The sequence below is a fragment of the Dasypus novemcinctus genome, chromosome X (assembly GCF_030445035.2).
Source record: "Dasypus novemcinctus isolate mDasNov1 chromosome X, mDasNov1.1.hap2, whole genome shotgun sequence".
In the NCBI taxonomy this organism is placed as follows: Eukaryota; Metazoa; Chordata; class Mammalia; order Cingulata; family Dasypodidae; genus Dasypus; species Dasypus novemcinctus.
Genome location: NC_080704.1, coordinates 72,082,648 through 72,104,875, shown reverse-complemented (window position 1 = coordinate 72,104,875; position 22,228 = coordinate 72,082,648). Strand labels below are relative to the sequence as shown.

The 22,228-nt window shown below is 39.1% G+C and overlaps 1 protein-coding gene across 3 annotated transcripts in view; it reads right to left on the bottom strand.

The window, feature by feature from the left end:
- Positions 1-12,490: 12,490 nt before the first annotated feature.
- The window catches only part of HEPH (hephaestin), a 151,890-nt gene continuing 142,152 nt past the window's right edge, over positions 12,491-22,228 (bottom strand). For all 3 annotated transcript variants that reach the window (XM_071212918.1, XM_058291206.1, XM_058291208.1), the window contains 2 exons: positions 15,743-15,787; positions 12,491-13,439 (listed from right to left, as the gene is read on the bottom strand). In XM_071212918.1, coding sequence (XP_071069019.1) covers positions 13,210-13,439; positions 15,743-15,787 — 275 coding nt within the window. In that variant the 3' untranslated portion in view covers positions 12,491-13,209. The remainder of the gene's footprint in view (positions 13,440-15,742; positions 15,788-22,228) is intronic.

The following is a 22,228-nucleotide window of genomic DNA, read 5'->3' as shown; positions in this document are numbered from 1 at the left end:
CTTTTATTGCATTTATGTGGTGGTGTAAGCAGCCTTCTAAAATGGCCCTCTGTGATCCCTGACTCCTGGAATTCATACCCTTGTGTAATTCCTCCATTGAGGGTGCAATGACATTGTTACTTGTTTCTAACTGATAGAATCTGGCAAAATGCATGGATGTCACTTATATGATTAATTTTAAAAAGATTGTAATTTAAACCTTGCTCACTTTCTCTTTTTGGCTTTTCTCCTACAATTTCCCTGATGAATGAGGCCACCTGCCAAATTTGGGGAGTTTTCAACCATTATATCTTTTAATATTCTTTCTTACAAACCCTCTTTCTCCTATTCTTCTGAGTCACCTAATACATGATTGCTAGATCATTTGCTATTATCATATAAGCTCCTGAGGCTATGTTCTTTCAGTCGATTTTCTCTGTTACTCAAACTGGGTAAATTACATTGATATTTTCTCAAGTTCACTAACTGTATCCTTTATCTTCGCCACTCTACTGTGGAAGCAATTCACTGATGTTTTTGTTATGTTTTGTTTTGTTTTTTGGGTGCCATTTCATTTAATTTTCAACAATAAATATTTTTCAATATTATAGAAACAATATAGGTCCTTTGCAAGGAATTGGAACATGACATAAAAATGTACAGAAGAAAGTAAAGGTCACATGGAATCTTGTAATATATAATTAATACATCTTACATTCTTTCTTGTACCTATTCACACACTCAATTTACATAACTAAGATGGAACCACACATACCTTTTAAATTTTTAATCACAGATGTTCTTTTCTCCTTTTCTGTCTCTCCTCACATTTGGTATCTAATACCAGGAAAATAATGGGAGCACTCAAGAGGGCCAACTGGCATGGCACTGAACTCCAGAGCCACCTGGCATGACTATAGAACCTGTGGGTCTCTGTAACCCTCAGGAGAACCAGTACCTGGGGTTGTATCTACTTTGGCTGCCTCTGGGAACCTGCTGAGGCATGTGTAAGCATGACCCCTCTGATGACTTCCGAATCTTCTTTGGAGACTCATAGCCATATAAAGGCATTTGTTCTTTCCACTTCACCCTTTTATTCAAGGTCAAAAAGCAGTTTTTAACACCTGGTTTTACATGGAGGCTGAGGTAATCTGCTGGCCTGAGTTGGCCCATTTATTCAATGACTTTTTCTAGTTACATCATCAGCTGGTGCTTGGTAGTAATCTCTCGATGCCAGAGAGGCTCATCCCCAGGTGTCATGTCCCACACAGGGGAGAAGGTAATGCATTTACATGCTGAGTCTGGCTTAGAGAGTGGCCACATTTGAGCAACATGGAGGCTCTCAGGAGGTAACTCTTAGGCACCCTGCAGTTCTAGGTCTATTTCATATTTCGGGTGCACAGGCTCACAAGCATAGTCATCAGTATCGAGGGCTCATTGTTGGACCATCTTTCTTTATTGGTCTTTGCCAATGCTTTTGGAGAATTGTTGCAACAGCAACATTGGGGAATGTGATAGAGCTCCCCTGGCTGGAACTCAGCACTCCCTCCGTTGTCATTTTTAACTGTAACCACTATGAAAATATCCAAACATTTTTATGTACTCTGTATAGATGCCATGAAGAACTCCCTCCAAACCATGTGACCTCCATCAATAACACCCCACACCAGTTCCTCCCCTGCCATAGTTGAAACTTCCTGTGGTCCAGAACTTCTTAAAAAATAAAGGCTAACATATTGCCAGATTCCATTATGAGTAAAGTGGAATATAGTGATGACTTTAAAGTTTAGATATGGAATGCATACTAATTTAGAAAAATTAACTAAAGTAAAAATAAATTAGGTATCAAAAATGAAAAATGAAAAAGCTTTGTTTTTGACCTTTTGCCTTTCATCACTGCAATAGGTGTTGTCCTGTGTGTATAGTGGCAAGGCAATTTCTTTCATTTCTTCCTCAGTGTCTACATCCTTTCTTTCTTTCTTTTTTTCTAATTATTAGTTTTCTCTTCCCAAAAGTTTTAGATCACAGTAATTCACATATATTATATACAGTACTCCCACATATCCAACATCAAACACTTTGTTCCTTCCCTGGCAATGATCTTTTTACATGTTCATATTATATTTGCTGCAGCTGATGTATAGATATTGAAACATAGCTTTCAACCAAGTTTCCATTTTGGTTTACATTATAGTTTATATTTTAGACTATACAATTTTCTAAATTTTTAGTTATCTCATGTTTTACATTATGGTTTACATTTTAGTCTATAGACTTTTATACATTTTTGGTGTAATTTAACATGTCCTATATCCATCATTGCATGATCTTGTGGAACACTTCCATTGCCCACCGTTACCCTGATTCCATCTATCCAATACCGCTTTCCCCTCCCCAAGGCATCCACATGGAAATCAATCTTCATTACTAAAAGGACCTTGTTCACGGATACTTGCAACAATGTTGAGGACTTGACATACTCTAATGCCCTAACCCATTGGGAGCCACCAATTCTCCTGAGAGACACAATTCCCTCTGTTTGAGAGCATTAGTCCTCCTAAGGATGTGGGTATACCTTCACACTCATTGTATGGGTCTCCACCCAATGATATAACACACTATGACAAAATGAGCACTCATACACTCCCTAGAAGGCTGCCCTGCATTTTAAACAGGTAAACTTCCTTATTATATTTTTTAACGAGTTTTCTCAACATTATAGTTTCAACCACATACCTGACAATCTCCTATATTCAAATGTTTCCCCACCCTCCTCCCAATTTCATTAATATCCTTTCCAAGTGCTCTCAATATCTGATTCATCTTGATGTTGGCATCGGTTGATTGTCTTATCACAATTAGGTTGTGAATTTCCTAGGTCTTGGTAGGAGGTAGCCCTAGACAACATTTAAATATTCTATTTTAGCCAGCAAGGACCTTGTTTATGTTTAGCACACAAGTCCTGGTAAATTTTGTCGCCTTTGCTTTCAATGGCAATATAATTTTCAGAGACTTTTTTGCATTGTTTTATTCTTCTTGGTTCCTCTGTTGATACCTGCCAAGCCACCTAACCACTTTGTGTGTCTGTGGAGAGAAAGGGACTTTCAAGTCCACAAGTACAGAATTTTTTGTATCAAGATGCCCACCCCTTCCTGATGTTTCTCAGTAACTCTGGTTGGGGAAAGGGTGTCTTTGGCCAGCAAGGATGTAGAACAGTTTCCATGGCCAATTGATGCCAGAAGGAGTTTTCCTTAACACCCCCCCCCCCCTTAGCAGTGTTGCCAAGCCCACTGCCTGGGCTGCTTTCTTCTGTCAGGTTGGGTGTTGCAAGAATCTGAGCCTAGGCTAATTATTTGCCTGGGTGGATAGACCTAAGGCTCCAAGTTGCTGTGTTGCTTTTCCAGCCCTGAAGTCTTATCCCTTCTGCCTTTCTCTCTCCACCACTCAGAGTCCTATAATTACCCCTTGCATTATTTCCTGGGTTTAATGTTGTACTTCATGGGAGAAGCAGGAAGAGATGAGTTTATAACACATTGTCTGTATTGGGTTCTTTTTTTTTATTTTATTTTTATTTTTTTATTGACTTTGTAATAATATTACATAAAAAATATATATATGAGGTCCCATTCAATCCCACCCCCCCACCCCACCTCTCCCGCCCCCCCCAGCAACACTCGTTCCCATCATCATGACACATCCATTGCATTTGGTAAGTACATCTTTGGGCACCTCTGCACCTCATGGTCAGTGGTCCACATCATGGCCCATACTCTCCCCCATTCCATCCAGTGGGCCCTGTGAGGATTTACAATGTCCAGTGATTGCCCCTGAAGCACCATCCAGGGCAGCTCCATGTCCCAAAGACGCCTCCACCTCTCATCTCTTCCTGTATTTCCCCATACCCATGTATTGGGTTCTTAATTTGTTTTTTATTATCTGTTTTTGAGATACATAAATCACACAAAATGTTTCATTAAAAATATGAAGTTCCCATATACCCCACTCCACACACTCTCCACTCCTCCCACATCAACAGCTTCTTTCATTAGTCTGGTACATTCATTTCATTTGATGAATACATTTTGGAGCACTGCTACACAGCATGAATTATAGTTTATTTTGTAGCTTACACTCCCTCCCAGTCCATTCAGTGGGTTATGGCAGGATATATATATAATGTCCTGCATCTGTCCCTGCAATATGATTCAGGACAACTCCAAGTCCAGAAAATGCCATCATATCACACCCTTTTTCCCTCTCCCTGCCTTCAGTAACTCCTGTGAACACTGTCTCCACGTCAATACAGTGAGGATATTTCCTGGACTTAAACCATATGAGTTAGTAGATTGCATCTATGGCTAATTACACCCACAATAAACTGAGGAGATTGCTTTCAACAATGATAGACATATATATATATATATATATATTTTATGTACATATACAAACATATTCATTACGCATCAAGATATATTCATAACTACTACAGTCCTTATTTCTGTAACTGATCATTTGACCATAATTTCTATATATCACTAACTTCTTCCAATACTCATTCCATGTTCCCTTTACCTCCAGCAAGTATCTCACTGGCTGTGATTCTTTGCCTGGTTGAAATTTATGTGCCCAAACCTTCATTGTTGAAATTTATGTGCCATTGGTGGTCCTGCCTGGATTGGGTTGTTGCAATTTTCCTTTGACTTTAATCACAGGGCATGGTAATAATAAGAGATGCTATAGGGGATCTCTTGTATTCCAAGCAAACTCTTCTTTACTTCCACTGTGTAGTTACAATCCTATTTCCCTTTGATAGACAGGATCAATTACCCCAGCTAGTACAGTAATTCCCTTCTTTGTCTGCTGATTTAGAGGCAGTAGGAGCTCAAACTGACAGTGTGGCAGACCTAAATTCAAGTCAGTAGAATCATTGCTGTGTTCCCTGGTGGAAGCATACTTCCTTTTGGAATAAAGGCCTGTAGATCAGCAGAGGGTAAGGTTGCAGGGGCAGGAAGCAAATATTTTTATAGTGAATCAGTAGGGGTAATAATGAATGGTGCCACTGCCTTTACCACCCCTTGACTCATGGACCCATGAATCCTGGCTATAGTAGAAACAACATCATATAGTGGATATTGATTTAGACCATATAAAGCCTCCTGGAGAACACTTGCCAAACCCTACAAGGTATTGGTGCCTATTTGGCACCAAAATTGAATCTTCAAAAGGCCATTCCACTATTCAATCAATCCAGCAGTTTTAGTAGGATGGAGAACACTGTAAGACCAATAAATTCCATGAGAATGTTCCCATTCCTGCACATCATTTTCCATGAAGTAGGCTTCTTGAGCAGAAGCAATGCTGTGAAGAATAATATTTTATGCAGGGAAGCAAACCCATATTCAGAGTACGTGTCTATTCCTGTTAGAAAAAAATGCTGCTCCTTTCACAATGAAATTGGTCCAATGTAATAAATTTGCCAAAGTGTAGCAGGCTGAAGGGAATGGTGCCATATTTGTGACAGTGTGGCCTCTGCTTCTGGTAGATAGGGCATTCAGCAGTGGCAGTAACCAGACCAGCCTTGGGGAATGCAAGTCCATATGGTGGACCCCCATGCATAAAATCCATCTCCACCACCAGGGTCACTTTGTTCATGAACCCATTGGGAAATGAAAGGAGTGTCTGGGGAAAGAGGCTGACTGGACCATGTTATCTACTTGCTTACTAAATCTTTCACTTCTGAAGTCACCCTCTGGTGAGTTTTTATGTGAGTTACAAATATTTTCATTTTTTATGCACCCTAAGAAAGGACCATAGGATGGAGTAATAAAATATGGATTAGAGTGCACTTACTGGTATTATAGAACTATTGGGACTCTAGCAATGGATGAAATTCTATCATTGGTGGGTAGATAGTGGCCAAGGGAGTTACTGAGAGCAGGGAGAAGGAAGAAGAGGTATGATATCGGGGCATTTTCAGGACTTGGAGTTGTCCTGAAAGATATGACAGGGACAGATGCAGGACAATATATATATCCTGCAATAACCCACTGAATGGACTAGGGGAGAATCTAAACTACAATGTAAACTATAATCCATGCAGTGTAGCAGTGCAGCAAAATGTATTCACCAAGTGCAATGAATGTATCACACTGATGAAAGAGGTCATTGATGTGGGAGGAGTGGGGGTGTGTGTGGGGAGTAGGGTATATGAGAACCTCATATTTTTTAATGTAATTTTGTGTGATCTATGTATCTTTTAAAAGGGCAATAAAATTTTTGCTTAAAAATAAAGAAAAAACAAGAAAGAAAGGTCTATCCACATACCTCTTTCCCATAACTCTTTGTCACCAAGTTTCCAATTATGTTCTTTCGGAGACCCTAACTTTTCAGCCAAACAATTGGTGACAGGCCATGATTCAGTGCAAAAATGAACCTCCAGCCATTTCTCCTTCCATACAAGATGAACAATCAAGTGCACTGGTATAAATTCCATACAGTGGGAGGATATCTTCTTGTCATTGTGATTCAGGGATGTCCCAGAAAGGGACTGTAGAGCTTTAGCTGTCCACGTTTAGGTGATACCTGAATATGGTGCAGAACTATCTGTAATCAGGACCAATATTTCTCTTCCTCAGTCAACAGATCATAAGGAACTCTCCCAAAAGGTCATAACTCTGGGCTGGGAATGAGAAGGTAATGTGGCAGAAGTGGTAACCAGGGGCGTAACTTACTTGTGCCTTCAGGGCAAGCTCAAGTCCTATCCTGTATATCCCACTTCTATTTATGATGGAATGCTGCTGTGCATGCCCAACTTTGTAGCTTTGAGATTCAGATAACACCAAGTTTATGATAGGCAGCTCAGTTCCATGGTGACTTTGTGGCAGTGGTTAAGCATTTTTTTTTCCTACTTAGGCCCAGTAGAAGGCTATAAAGCTCTTTCTCAAAAGTGGAGTCATTTTGTATAAAGGATGGCATGGCATTGCTCCAATTCCTAATGGTCTGTATTGTGATTCCCCTATACGGACTTGTCGAAGGCTCCAGACAACCTCTCTGTTTGTCACTGACACTTGTAATACCTTTTTTTTTTTTTGGTTTTTATAAAGGGTATTTATTTGGGGTAGGAGCTAACAGATACCAGGCCATAAAGCATGAGTTACTTCCCTCACCAAAGTCTACTTTCATATGTTGGAGCAAGATGGCTGCCGACAGCAGAGCAGCTTGCCCAGCAGCCTGGACCTGTCTCAGAGCCTCATCTAGTTCCATCCCTACCCGAAACTAGCATATTTTCTGGTTATTCAATAAATGGGCAGGAATAGCACACCCAAATGAGTCATATGTTGTCCCCAAAATTCAAAGTTGCCAACTAGGCATTGTGCTTCATTTTTGGTTATAGGAGGGGCCAGATGCAATACCTTATCCTTCACCTTAGAAGGGATATCTTGCCATACCCAACACCACTTAGAAATTTTACTGAGGTGGAAAGCCTCTGCATTTTTGTTGAATTTATCTCCCATCCTCTGACATGCAAATACTTCACCAATAAGTCTAAAGTAGTTGATACTTCTTGCTCACTAGGTACAATCAACATATTATCAATATAATAGACCAGTGCAATGTCTTGTGGGAGGGAGAGATGATCAAATTCCCTGTGCACCAAATTATGAGAGAGAGCTGGAAAGTTGATACCCTACTCAGTTAGGGCAGCAAAGGTGTATTGCTGACCTCACCAATTGAAAGCAAACTCTGGTGGTCTGAAAAAACAACAGTGGAGGGGAAAAAAGCCTTTTCCAGATCATTATCTGTATATCAGGTTTCAAGGAATCATTGCTCAACAATGATACCGTATCTGCAACAGCAGTTGCAACTGAAGTCACCACTTGACTAAGTTTACTGTAGATCACTGTCATCCTTTAAGATTCATCTGTTTTCACACAGGCTATATAAAAGAGTTGAATGGGGATGTGGTGGGAAGCACTACCCAAACATCTTTCATATCTCCGATGGTGGCACTAATCTCTTCAATCATCCAGGAACCCAGTACTGCTTTTGGCTTACTATTTTGCTAGGTAGTGGCAGTTCTAGTAGCTTACTCTTGGACATTCCTACCATAATAGCTCTTCCACCACAAACCAGGGAACCAATGTGGGGATTCTGCCAATTGCTGACCATATCCATTCCAATTATGCATCCTGGAACTAGGGAAATAACCACAGAATGGATCCAAGGACTCACTGTACCCACTGAGACAGACTTGAGCTAATGCTCCATCAATGACCTGACCTTCAATAGCCCCTACTCTGACTGGTGGAATACAGTGATATATTGGATCTCCTGGAATTAATATAACTTCTGAGCCAGTGTCTAATGATCCCTGAAATTTCTGGTCATTTTCTTTTACCCAATGCATAACTATCCTAGTAAAATTTCATAGTTATTTTTGGGGAAGGCTCAGAAGAAAATTTTAGTATAAATACTTGGTAATGTAATAGAATCCATCCTCAAGGATACTCAACCTTCCTGTAATTCAAGGGTCTTTGGGTTTATAAACTGCCTCAAGTATGAGAATTAAGGGACTATTACTCTGTTTTTGTAATTCAAGTTAGACTTTTGCCCCCCTGACATAGGACTCTTCTGCTTATACAGATCATGTAGATATTTAGTAGACTACCACCTATTTTATTTCTAGGTACCACATGATCTGCTAGTCTATGCCAAATGTCTCTGTGTGTCAGACTATTTTGATGGGTGTTTTGAGTCTTATATCAATTGTGGTAGCCATGTCAACCTTGTCTTTGGTGATTAATTTCTGCCACTTGGCTTGTGCCAGTCTAAGTTCTTATCCTCATTGTAGTTAAGATCCTAGTTCAGTGACAGCAGTTCCTACAGTAATATCAGACTTACAGAGAAGAACAAGAACAAGCTCTTCAGGGATGATTGGAGTTAGTGTCACAAATTTATTCCTCACAGTCATGCTCATGGAAATGTGTCCCCTAGAAAATCCTGAGGTGGGTGAGCAGGTCTCACATGGTAAATTCATTCTAACATTTTAATGACTCTAACTTTTGGATCCTCTCATCTACTTTATACCATGGCAGTTCTGGCATTTCAACTTCATGTAATGTTGTCCAACTTTTTGTTCATGCTTTAGCCAATGATCTGAAAAAACTTTTAGAGCCCTTTCTAACACCTCAGGCTACATCATTGAATCCATAGCATTTGCTTGGTAAGATCATATCAACAAATTCAGCCTGATTCAACTTTATATTCCTTCCACCAATATCCCACAGCACTAATATCCTTTCCCACACATATCCCTTTTATCTCTGTCCATATAATTTGGAAAACTCATGCAGTTTCTTTGGAATACAGCATATCTCTTAATGGGTTACACTTTGTATCTCACCCTTGCGAACCTGTTGGGACTTAAGTCCTGTTTATGTATGAAAAAAAGAGGGGTGGTGGAAGTGGGTCAGAAGAAGAATTAAAAGAGTCTTGCAAGTCAGTTACCTTAGGGAATTATGTTGCAGTTTCATCTGGTGAAACAGGATTAATCTTTTCAGCCAGGGAAGTGAGGGTTGTTTCTTCTGAAGTGGTAGTTACAGGCATATCAGGCACAGAAGAGTTAATCTCTCCTTGTGGAGGTTGGATGGCAGATTCCTCAGGGAGGCATGGAGGTGGGGAAGCTGTTTCCTCGGAGAAGACTGGAGACTGGGAGTCTGTTTCCTCAAGGCAGACCATTACAGGTTTATTTGGCAAAGACTCAGCAGAATCTAGAATTTCAATGTCCCCATCACCAACATTATCAATCCATATCCCCTCATTCCAACTTTCAAAACCCCATTAATTTCAACCAATGTCCTTACTTTAACAGTGGACAGCCTGCAAGGTTGGGCACTTAGTTTAAATTGTAATATAGCCACTCACACAATGAAACTCTGGGTCTGATTTTCAGAAATCTCATTTTGGTGGCTACACGAAATATTCTTTCAGGTCACACATATTAATGTCCATGTCCTTCATGAGATGTTTATGTTGAAAATTTGAAGCTTACAGCTCATCCCTTTCTTTTATAACTGTATACAGTATGTTTAGGAATAAGCAATATGGTATATTTAGGAGTTAACTTTAACTCCACAAAACTTTGTTACGGTGTCTAAAACACTCTCACTCAGAAACTTTCCTTTTATAAGAATTTGAGTAGACATATCCAGGGGTGATATTTTGCTTACCTCTTTTTTTTTAAGATTTATTTATTATTTCTCTCCCCTTCCCCCCACCCCAGTTGTCTGTTCTCTGTGTCTATTTGCTGCTTCTTCTTCTTTGTCTGCTTCTGTTGTTGTCAGTGGCATGAGAATCTGTGTTTCTTTTTGTTGCATAATCTAGCTGTGTCAGCTCTCCGTGTGTGTGGTGCCATTCTTGGGCAGGCTGCACTTTCTTTCATGCTGGGTGGCTCTCCTTACAGGGAGCACTCCTTGTGCATGGGGTTCCCCTACGCAGGGACACCTCTGCGTGGCACGGCACTCCTTGCACATGTCAGCACTGCACACGGGCCAGCTGCACATGGGTCAAGGAGGCCTGGGGTATGAACTGTGGACCTCCCATGTGGTAGACAGATGCCTTAACCACTGGGCCAAGTCCACCACCCCTTGCTTACCTGTTTTGCCAAATAATGCCTTGAGAAAGTCAATAGTTCTTTTGAATCTAATCAAAGAGTAGAGGGCCTGTTCAAAAAAGCATAGAACCAGTTCAGAAATCTCATCATTAAGATTCTCTTTAACATGAAGCACTCCAACTACCAAAGCTGTATTTTTGTCAAGGTTCTCTAGAGAATCAACTGGCAGGAGATACCTGTAAGAATTATGAGACTTTATAAAAATTGTCTCACCAACTGTGGGAATGCACATGTCCAAACTCCATAAGGCAGGCTACAAGCTGGGAACTCCAATGAAGGATTCAGATGATTTCCCCAGGAAATACTGACTAGCTGAGGTAGAGATGGAGATTCTCACTTCTTTCTGAAACCCTCATTTTTTAATTTAAAGCCTTCAACTGATTAGATGAGATGTCTCTCAATGTTGAAGATAATCTCAGTTGATTTTAGATGTAATAAGCCACAGATGCAATCAACCTACTGATGATTTAATTCCATGGGAATGTCCTTACAGTAACAATCAAGTCAGTGTTTGCTTGACCAATTGATCAATTGCTTGATCAATATTACCTGGCCAAGTTTACACATGGATCTAACCATCATACAATCCATCATGCCCACCTCTACTACTGCCTAAGATTGATGATGGGGACCAAGTTAAAGACCTCCCTATTGCATGAAAATCATAGCCACTAATCAACTGGAATTCTTGGCACATAGTTGGTTTTCATTAGCCTTCACATTCACAATAAGCCAAAACGGTTCTCCTGCTCTAAAGTATAGTGATTCTGCAATTGTTAATGTACTTTAACACTTGATCCTTTACCCAGCAATCCAGCCACTCTTGCCTTCACCACTATCTTTCTGGGATTTCCACTAAAGTTCTCCACAAAGTCACTGACGATGGGAAACCCAGAGAAATGATGTGCTCTGGCATGTATTTTTCCTCTAGACTTCAACATCATATGGCAATTAAACACTAGCCCTCTACATCTGCATGCTTGGGGTTGCTAACTAGGCAGAAAGGTTAACTGGGCAAGCAGGAGGGTTGTAGTAAATATAGATATTAAGGATAGAGATTAGTGGAATTTTCCATTACAGGGGATAGAGCAGACATTTGGAGTAAAATAGATGAAGATGAAGGCTTAAATCCCTTATCATGTTGTAACAGTGACTTTAGATAAAAGTACTCTCTTAGCCTGTCCCATTTCCTCAATTGTAAAACAGGATAACACTCTAATAGAAGTGAGGTGAGTCAAATGTGATCATGTATAAGAATGCTTTGTAAAGTGTAAAGTGTATTTTAGTGATCATCTTCACCATCTGGCAATGATTCTTCCACTCTCCACTTGATATTACTGCAGGGAGAATGGGAAATTTACCCTGCCCCTGCTTTATCTGTTGTCTTTGCTCTCTGGCCAAGATTTCATTGAAAGTTGAACTTGGAGATGACAAAGGAATTGATGTACAATACCATAAAAACAAAAGACTGTCTTGCAAAGAGTTGCAAATAGATCGGTCACACTCATATTGTCAAAAATATTCCAAATCTGTCCCCATCTCTCTTTGCCCAGTCTATAGGTTCAAGACTGGTCTCATTCTCCTATCTCCCTTTCACAATGTTTCTTGGCATTCAAGAAGTTTTTGCCATTTATGGGCTAGCTCCTTCTTTCCTAGGATGGTACCCATCACTCTGACTCTGAGGTTTCCTCTGGGTGACTCTCTTCATCTCCAAAATATACACCCACAGGCTCTGCAAAGGAAAAGCCAATCAAAACTGTACACCACCTCCACCCTCTATCCCAATTACAACCTCAAGAGGTCACAGGGACTATTAAAATCACAGAGTTCAGATTTCCAGTGTTCTACAAAATACTTTATTGGACAAAATTTTCTGCTTAAAGCATGGAGAGGTCACTCAAAATTCCCTTCAATATGACTGTGTCAGGAACTTGGAGGAGGATTGGCTCACTGAGGGCTTCTGGCTGCAGAAAGTACAGGTGTTTATAGAAGTAATAACCCATTCACTCACTTCTCGAAAATATTCCACTGTCAAAGAAAATCAAAATACAATTTAAAACTTCAATTCATACCCATTTCCTGTCATTCATATGTTCTAAGTTATTAGTTTAGATGTGAACTCTCTTCACAGTTCACTTAGACTAAGTTCAAAATGAAGTTGCCCAAGCCCTGGGAAGGCAGTAGAAAACTAATCAATATGTTTATTCTCTTGCTAGCTGTTTTGTGGGATAGATAATTTCTAGGAATTTACAGACTTTCCAATCTTCTGCATGTGATATCTTTCTCTAAGAATCCAGCTGTTGAAATGAGTGATAGAGGGTATGAGGGGACTCACTTAGCCACAGGTGCCCACGTGGAGCAAAGAAATTAAAGGAAAAAGTGAAATCAAACCATTTCCATGTGAATAAATAAAAGAAAAATAACTGGATAAGTTTGAATTCCTCCCTTGCCTCTCCACAGCCAAAGCCCCTTTTGACAATGGAGTCAGCTGCCAGTCCATAACCTGCTAGGAGTGCATTTTACATGTGCTTCCTGAGGGTATCTTCAGGCCACAGCTGTTACTGCTTGAGGGACAGAAGCTTGAAGCTGTCATCCAGGATGGACCTTCTGTTGCGTCGTAGCTTTCTCTGCTGATGCTGGTACCAGACCACAATACCAAGAACCAGAGAAATGAGCAAAAGGATGATAACCGTGGCAATCAGGACAGAGGCCAGCATCTCAACATTCTTCGTGGGGAGCTGCATGCCCAGAATTCTCACACTACTTTCTCCAATATCTCTTGGGATATCTGTTGAAGTATAACAAAAGGAAAAGTGGCATGCTGGGCTGAGGAGTACTCAAAAATGTCCCTTTTTATAGTCAACTCCTAGGGGAGGAGAAGCATGTCTGTTCAAATAGAATAGAGGACTTGACCTTATCCTTCTTAAGACAGCTAGCAAAGACCATTTCAGAAGCTATAAAGAATTGTAGAAACAATATATCAAAGCTGGAAAGGTCTTTAAGGATCATTAAGGCCCCAAAACCCTAGTGGAAAGAGCTAAAACTCAGAGTGGGAAAGCCCTTCATACACTTATTCAAATAGCTAAAGGATTGTGATGTATAAAATTTGATTTGACTTGATCTTCATGGTTCCAGAGGGTAAAACTGGGGGCAATAAATGGAAACTCTAGGAAAGCAGAGATTAACTAAACCATTCAGCTTATCAATGTTCAATTTGACCACTGGACCATGAAAACAACTTTCTGATGTACCTCCAGTATTTTTCCAGTTTGGGCTATCCAAAACACTGTTGTCACATTGGTCTTTCCAGGGGAAATATCTGATTGTGTCAGTTCCTGACATACAAACTTTTGATGATCCCCAATTAACCTACGGAATAAAGCTCAAAATTGAACCATGCATTCAAACTCTTATAATCAGGTTGTATCCTACCTTTCTAGTCTCATCTACCACTTTTCAGCCATAGAAACTCATTCTTTGTTCTCCAATGTATGCCATTCTTTCAGACTTCTAAGCCTTTGCTCATTCTCCCTTTGCCTGAACATCCCATTTTTCCTTCACCCTCATCTTTCTAACCCAAATTATGTGTCTCTGCAAAGCTTTCTTAAATTCAATTGGGCAGTAAATGCCTCTTTGCTGTATGTTTCTAAAGTTCTAAAGTACCTATATTCTTTGTACTCCAAATACTTACTTGTTGTGTTACCTTGGGTTGAGACTTAGTCCCTCACACACATTTGGACCTCAGTATCCTCTTTTATAAAATTAAGATAATAACCATACCTAACTGAGAGGCTTGTTGGTGAGATTTAGCTGAGTTAATACTTACAAAGTACTTAGCATAGTGCTTGGCATATAGAAAATGTACAATAAATACTAGATGTTTTTATTTGCCCCTTTTTATAGCACAAGGCATCCTATACTGAAATTATTGTTTCTGGGTCTCTTTCCCTTTTTAGACACTAATTTCCTGGAAAGTAGTGACAATATCTCAGTTGTTTTGTTAACCCTGGTACCTAGCACATGTGTTCATGTGAATGAATGAATATTCTAATATAGATGAGATCTTCTGAAATGTAATGAGATCAAACAGAAGCTGGAAAACATCCTGGTTCTGAGTCTACATTCTACCACATACTCCTTCTGTGTCCTAGGACAAATCACTTTCCACTTCTAAGTTTCTTATTGCAGGAAAGTTTTTAATTAGACTAACACCTTTGAGGAGTGTTTTTCACTTACTGTATAATCTATCTTACAAAGAAGAACTTTTGGGGAATAAATGTATGCAAGTGTATTTGCATATGAGTATATACACATACATACACACATACATAGACAGACAGACAGACAGACAGATAGATAGATAGATCATAACTGAGATATGTTCAGTTTGAAGGAGATATGGGTCTGAGGCACTATCCATTCAGCCTTACCTTACCTCTTTACATCCTTCCAGGACATCTTTCCAGGGCTTATCTTCAGACTAAATTGAGGCTCTCTAAAGTCCCTTCCAGCTCTCATAATTTTCTGAATCTCTCTTTGTTCAAGGACAAATAAGGTGAGAAGTAAAAACACTATTTGGACAAAGCCTGGATAAAAAAAGAACGACTATTTTTCGAAGAGTAGATATGAATATTTCCAGCTACGTGGTATTCCACAAACAAAAGAAAAAGAAGTGAGATAAAGCTTGTGGAATCAGTCTGGTGTTTGTTCTAGTCTTACATTATACCTATAGGTAATCCATGTCTGTTCAACATTTTCTTCATACGCATATCAAAAGTATCTAGTATTTTCTTCCCTCTCACACATTAGGTGGGAGGCTAAGACAGGAGGCTTCAAATTGGGAAGAAGCACTTTTTCCCCAGCTCAGAAAGTTTGGGGTAGGGACCAGAGGGAATAAATCTGCTTAGGAAAGTGGTTCTTGAGTCCCTTGCTTCTGAAGTCTTACAGTAATTCCAGTATGCTTTTCAAAGCATTGTGGTGACTACCTTCTAGTCATTTGAGTCTCATCTACTACAGGTACTAGCTCTCCACAAACATACACATTCACACCACATATAACATATAGTCCATTTTGTGCATCATTCTCCCTACCTTTTTCAATCACTTTGGTGATGGTGGTGATAGTACTTAAGGGTTCTGCAAAAGAAAAAAGACTAGAGGTTAGTTCTATTTTTTATCTTGTTTTTAAAAGATACATAAACAACACAAAATGTTACATTAAAAATATAAGAGGAAAGCGGCCTTGGTCCAATTGATAGAACATCTGCCTACCACATGAGAGGTCTGTGGTTCAGACCCCAAGCCTCCTTGACCCATGTGGAGCTGGCCCATGATGCATGCAAGGTGTGCCCTGCCATGCAGGGCTGTCCCCTACGTAGGGGAGCCCCATGTGCAAGGAGCACGCCCCATAAGGAGAGCCACCCAGTGCAAAAGAAAGTGCAGCCTGCCCAGAAATGGCACCGCACACATGGAGAGCTGACACAGCAAGATGACTCAACAAAAAGAAACACAGATTCCTGGTGCCACTGATAAGGATTGAAGCGGCCACAGAAGAACATACAGTGAATGGACATGGTGCATACAACGGGGAAGGTGGTTGGGGGTGAAGGGGAGAGAAAGAAACAAAAAATAAATCTTTAAAAAATATATATAAGAGGTTCCCATATACCCCACTCCCCACACACCCCCACTCCCCCCACATTGACAATTTCTTTTATTAGTGTGGTACATTCATTGCATTTGATGAGTACAATTTGGAACATTGCTACACAGCATGGATTATAGTTCATGCTGTATTTTACGCTCTCTCCGAGTCCACTCAATGGGTTATGTCAGAATACAGGAGCAGCAACAATCCCCCAATTACAAAGCTATTTCTATTATTCTTCCTACAGATCCAAAGGCTTAATGTAGGAGCATGACACTGGTTGGGGGAATCTCCTTGTGGCATAGAATGCAATGTGAAGAAGGTGGAATTAGCTACCTTATGGTCTAAGTCAATATTGCTATGCAGATTTGATTTTCAGAGATGGCTTGGAATGTGTGCAAGAGCTGACTTAGGAATCCAAAGTGTAACTCACCCTCTTTCTATTATTTACTTATTTCATGGCACTTTCTCCATTTCCAATATTGCTCTCATTCTAACTCCCTTCCACTCTGTCTTCTTCCTTCTCAAACATACTTCCCTACATATCCAACCTCTTTGATCACTTCTTCCTCTTCTTGTTTAAATGAGGCTGGGCTCTTTTCTGAGGACTCTGCTTCCATTTTACCATCTAAATATAATTTTGAGATTGTTACTCCTTCCCTTTTTAAAAAGATCTACTGTTTTTGAGGCTTATGTCATTTGACTGGATAAACCAGTACCATTTCTTGTCAGTGTTACTTAGCAGTTTTCTTTGTTGATGGAATTGATTTATTAGCTCTTGGATCTTTGTTGTGCCTTTTTTAGTATTTCCTGAATATAAAATCATATCTTCAAATAGGGAAAGATTTACTCATTTATTCCAATTTGGAAGACTTTTATTTCTTTTTCTTACCTAATTGTTCTGGAAAGAACTTCCAGTACAATGCTGAATTATGGTGTTGACAGTGGGAATCCTTGTTTATTCCTGATAATTAGAGGGAAAGCTTCAGTCTTTTATCATTAAGTAGGACATTAGCTGTGGACATTTCCTATAGGCCCTTATTCACGTTTAAGAAATTTTCTTCTATTCCTAGTGTTCTAAGTGTTTCTTATAAAATAAAAAAGAAGATGCTGAGTTTTGTCAAATGACTTTCTGCATCGATTGAGATTATCATGTGTGTTTTTTTTTCCTTCATTCTGTTGATGTGGTGAATTACATTAATTGATTTTCTTATGATGAACCAAGCTTTCATGCCAGGGATAAATCCCACTTGATCATAGTGTGTAATTTTATGTTATGCTGTTGGATTTGGTTTGCTAGCATTTTTTTCATGTGTATTTATAAGAGATCTTGGTCTGTAGTATTCTTTTCTTCCGGAATCTTTCTCAGGCTTTGGTGTCCCAGTAATGTTGATCTTATAGAATGAATTGGGAAGTATTTCGTCCTCTTCAATTTTTTGGAAGAGTTTGAGTAAAACTCAATTAAAGTGTTCTTGGAATGTTAGGTAAAATTCACCTCTGAAGCCACCTGGTCCTGGGCTTTTTATGTGAGGAGGTTCTATTTTTTAACATAAAAATGTCTTAATTTATATTAAATTTAAAACATTGAAAGTTATACTTTACTTTCAGAATTACTGATAATAGTGGTAAACTTTTTATATATGAGGTTTTAGTCTCCTATACAGTGCCATGTTACAGTTTTTAGCTTTCCTTCTAGTACTATACATGACCTTAGACTTTCCCTTTCAACCACTGTCATATCCATGTAAGAGCTTTGCTAGTTAAAAACAACAAAATATGCTTTCACCATTTCCATTTATTTCAAAAATTTTACAAAGAAGCTTTTTACCAATTCTGCACAGATTAACCCTCAAATTTCCATTCTCTACCCTTCTTCCATTTTCTTGTGACCTATATTCTTATTAACTCCATGAGTTTAGACAGTATATTTAGTTCATAATAGCACAATCATACAGTATCTGTCCTATTGTGTCTGGTTGTTTCACTAAACAAAATGTCCTCCAGGTTCATCCATGTTGTTGTATGCTTCACAATTTCATTTCCTTTTATCACTGCATAATATTCCATCGTGTGTATACACCATAATGTGTTTATCCATTCATCAGTTGATGGACACCTGGGTTGTTATCAACTTTTGGCAATCGTGAATAAAGTCACTATGAACATCACTATGCAGATGTCTGTTCATGTCTCTGCTCTCAATCTTCTGGGTATATACCTAGTAATTGTATTGCTGGGTCACATGGCAAGTCTATATTCAATTTCCTTAGGAAATGTCAAAGAATCCTCCACAGTGGCTGTACTATTTCACATTCCCACCAACAGTGAATAATTGTCCCTATCTTTCCACATCCTCTCCAACATTTATAGTTTTCTGACTCTTTAATAGCAGCCAGTCTAATAGGTGTGAAATGGTATCTTATTGTAGTTTAATTTTGATTTGCAATTCCCTAATCACTAGTGATTTTAAACATTTTTCCATGTTTTTATTTGTCATCTGTATTTCTTTGGACAATTGTGTTTTCAGTTACTTTGCCCATTAAAAAAATATATTTATTTCTCCCTCCTTGCAGCTTGCTTGCTATCTGCTCTGTATCCATTCACTGCACATTCTTCTGTGTCTTCTTTTTTTTTCTTTTTTTTTAAAGATTTATTTATTTATTTTTATTTCTCTCCTCTTCCCCCCACCCTCCCACCCCGGTTGTCTGTTCTCTGTGTCTATTTGCTGCATGTTCTTCTTTTTTTTTTAATTTTATTTACTTTGTAATAATATTACATTAAAAATATATATATATGAGGTCCCATTGAACCCTACCTCCCCCACCCCACCTCTCCCCCCCCTCAGCAACACTCCCTCCCATCATCATGACACAGCCATTGCATTTGGCAAGTCTTCTTGACTCCCTTTGTTGCATCATCCTGCTGCACCAGCTTTCCATGGGTACAGGCCATCAGCTCTCTGCAGGCACTGGCCAGCTTGCTTTCACAAGGAGACCCTGGGATGCTAACCCAGGTCCTCCCATGTGTTAGACGGGAACCCAGTTGATTGAGCCACAGCTGCTTCCCTATTTTGCCCATTTTTAAATTGAATAGTTTGACTTTATATTGTTGAGTTTTACATATTATTTGTATATCATGGATATTAAACTGTTATCAGATATATGATTTCCAAATATTTTCTCCCATTGAGTTGGCTGCCTTTTCGCCCTTTTGACAAAGTCCTTTGAGATGCAAAAGTGTTAAATTTTGAGGAGGTCCTATTTATCTATTTTTACTTTGTTGCCCATGCTTTGGGTGTAAGGCCTACCATGAGATCTTGTAGATGTTTTCTTACATTTTATTCTAAGAGTTTTATGGTTGTCACTTTATATTTAGGTCCTTGATCCATTTTGAGTCAATTTTTGCATAAGGTTTTCATTCTTTTGGATATGGATATCCAGTTCTCCCAGCACTATTTGTTGAATAGACTGTTCTAGTCCAGCTGGGAGGGCTTGACCACCTTTTCAAAAATCACCTAACTCTAAATGTGAGAGTCTATTTCTTTTTTTAATTATTTTTATTTTTAAAGAAGTTTTAGATTATGTAAATGTCACATAAAAATATAGGTGACTCCCATATGCTCCACCCCCTCCCCTCCCACACATTCCCACACTAACAAGATATTTTATCAGTGTGGTACACTTGTTACAATTGATGAACACATATTGAAACCTTGCTCTAACTACAGACTACAGTTTACATTATACTTTACACTCTGTCCTGCATAATTTTGTAGATTAAGACAAAATATACAATGGCGTGTATCTGTCACTGCAATGTCATGGAGGACAGCTGCAATTTTGAGGGTCTATTCCTGAGTTCTTGATTCAGTTCCATTGGTCCATGTACCTGTCTTTATGCCAGTATCATGCTATTTTTCCCACTGTAGCTAATATGCTTTGAAGTCTGGAAGTGAGTCTTCCAACTTCATTCTTCTTTTTAAAAATAATTATTGAAGCACATCATTCATACATGAACCTACATAAATAATAAGTATATAGTAAAAGTTGTGAATTTACAAAACAAATATGCATAATATCATACACTGGTCCCATACATCAACCCACTACCTCTTGCATTTTTGTGAAACATTTGTTACAAATTATGAAAGAATAAGGTCAAAAATTTACTATTAACTATAATCCATATCTTATATTTGGTGTATTTTCCCCCAACCCATCTATTATCTTAGGACATATTTTTATTGCAGAAGGTGTGAACTTACAAAATAAGCATGCACATGTGTAGAATTACCATACAACACCATTTCAACAATGCACCACATCATGATGGAACATTTGTTACAGATTATGAGATAATATCATCATACTATTACTACAAACCATGGTCCATAGACTATATTTGGCACACTTTTCCCATATTCCTCCATTACCAAGATAGTACATCTTTGGCACAGAAGCATGAATATTAAAGTATTGTTCTAAACCACAGTCCATAGATCACATGAATTGTATTTTCCCATCCTCTCCAAGTTGTCACCACACTGCAATAGTAATATATATGTGCTCTAGCTCACAGAAGGAACTTCTTGAATCTGTACTATCAACCAAAATTCTCAACCACTTCTGAGTTCACTGTGTTGTTCACTCCCCAGATTATTCTCTAGCTTTCTTTCAATTGACATTTACACTCCTAGAATACCCTTTCTAGTCACATTCCCATTTATAAACCAGCTGCTACTCACTACCCATTCCATGCACTTCCACATTTTCAGTCAAGTTAAGTAAAACTTGACACATATTAAGCATCAATTGTCCTTCTCAGCCCTCCACTTATCTCCGAATAACCTATATTATATGTTCTAACAGACTGTGTTTATTCTTTGTATTTAGTTCGTATTAATGAGACCATGCAATATTTGTCATTTTGGGCCTGGCTTACCTCACTTAGTGTAACACTTTCAAGATTCATCCATGTCAATATATGTGTCCCAATTTCACTTCTTAATACAGCATACTATTCCATAGTACGTATATACCACAATTTACTTGCCCATTCACTATTTTTTAAAAGATGTATTTTTTATTATTTATTTCTCTTCCCTTCCCTCCCCCCCACAAGTTGTCTGCTCTCTGTGTCCATTCGCTATGGGTTCTTCTGTGACTGCTTCTATCCTTATCAGCGGCACCGAGAATCTGTGTTTCTTTTGCTGTGTCACTCTCCATGTGTGTGGCACCATTCCTGGGCAGGCTGCACTTTCTTTCGCGCTGGGTGGCTCTCCATATGGGGTGCATTCCTTGCACGTGGGGCTCCCCTATGCGAGGACACCCCTGCGTGGCACGGCACTCTTTGCACGCATCAGCACTGCGCATGGGACAGCTCCACACGGGTCAAGGAGGCCCGGGGTTTGAACTGTGGACCTCCTGTGTGGTAGGCAGATGCCCCATTTATTGAGCCAAATCCACTTCCCTACCCATTCATTATTTGATGCACACTCGGGCTGACTTCATTTTTTGGAATTTGTGAACAATGCCACTATGAATATTGGTGTACAGATGTCTGTTCATGTCACAATTTTCAGTTCTTCTGGAAATATTCCTCATAGCCAAATTGCTGGATAATATGACAATTCTACATTCAGCTTCCTGAGAAATTGCCACATTCTCTTCCACAGAAGTTGCACCACTTTACAATCCCACCAACTTTAAGAGTTTTCCCACTTCTCCACATCCCCTCCAGCACTCACTGTTTTGGTTTTTTAAATAATGGCTGTTCTATGTAGTATGAGATGATATCTCATTGATGTTTTCCTTCATATCTCCCAAATAACTAGTGATATGGAATAATTTTTCATGTGATTTTTTGTCCATTTGTATTTATTCTTTGGAGAAATATCTATTTAAATCTTCTGCCTATTTTTTTTTATTGGA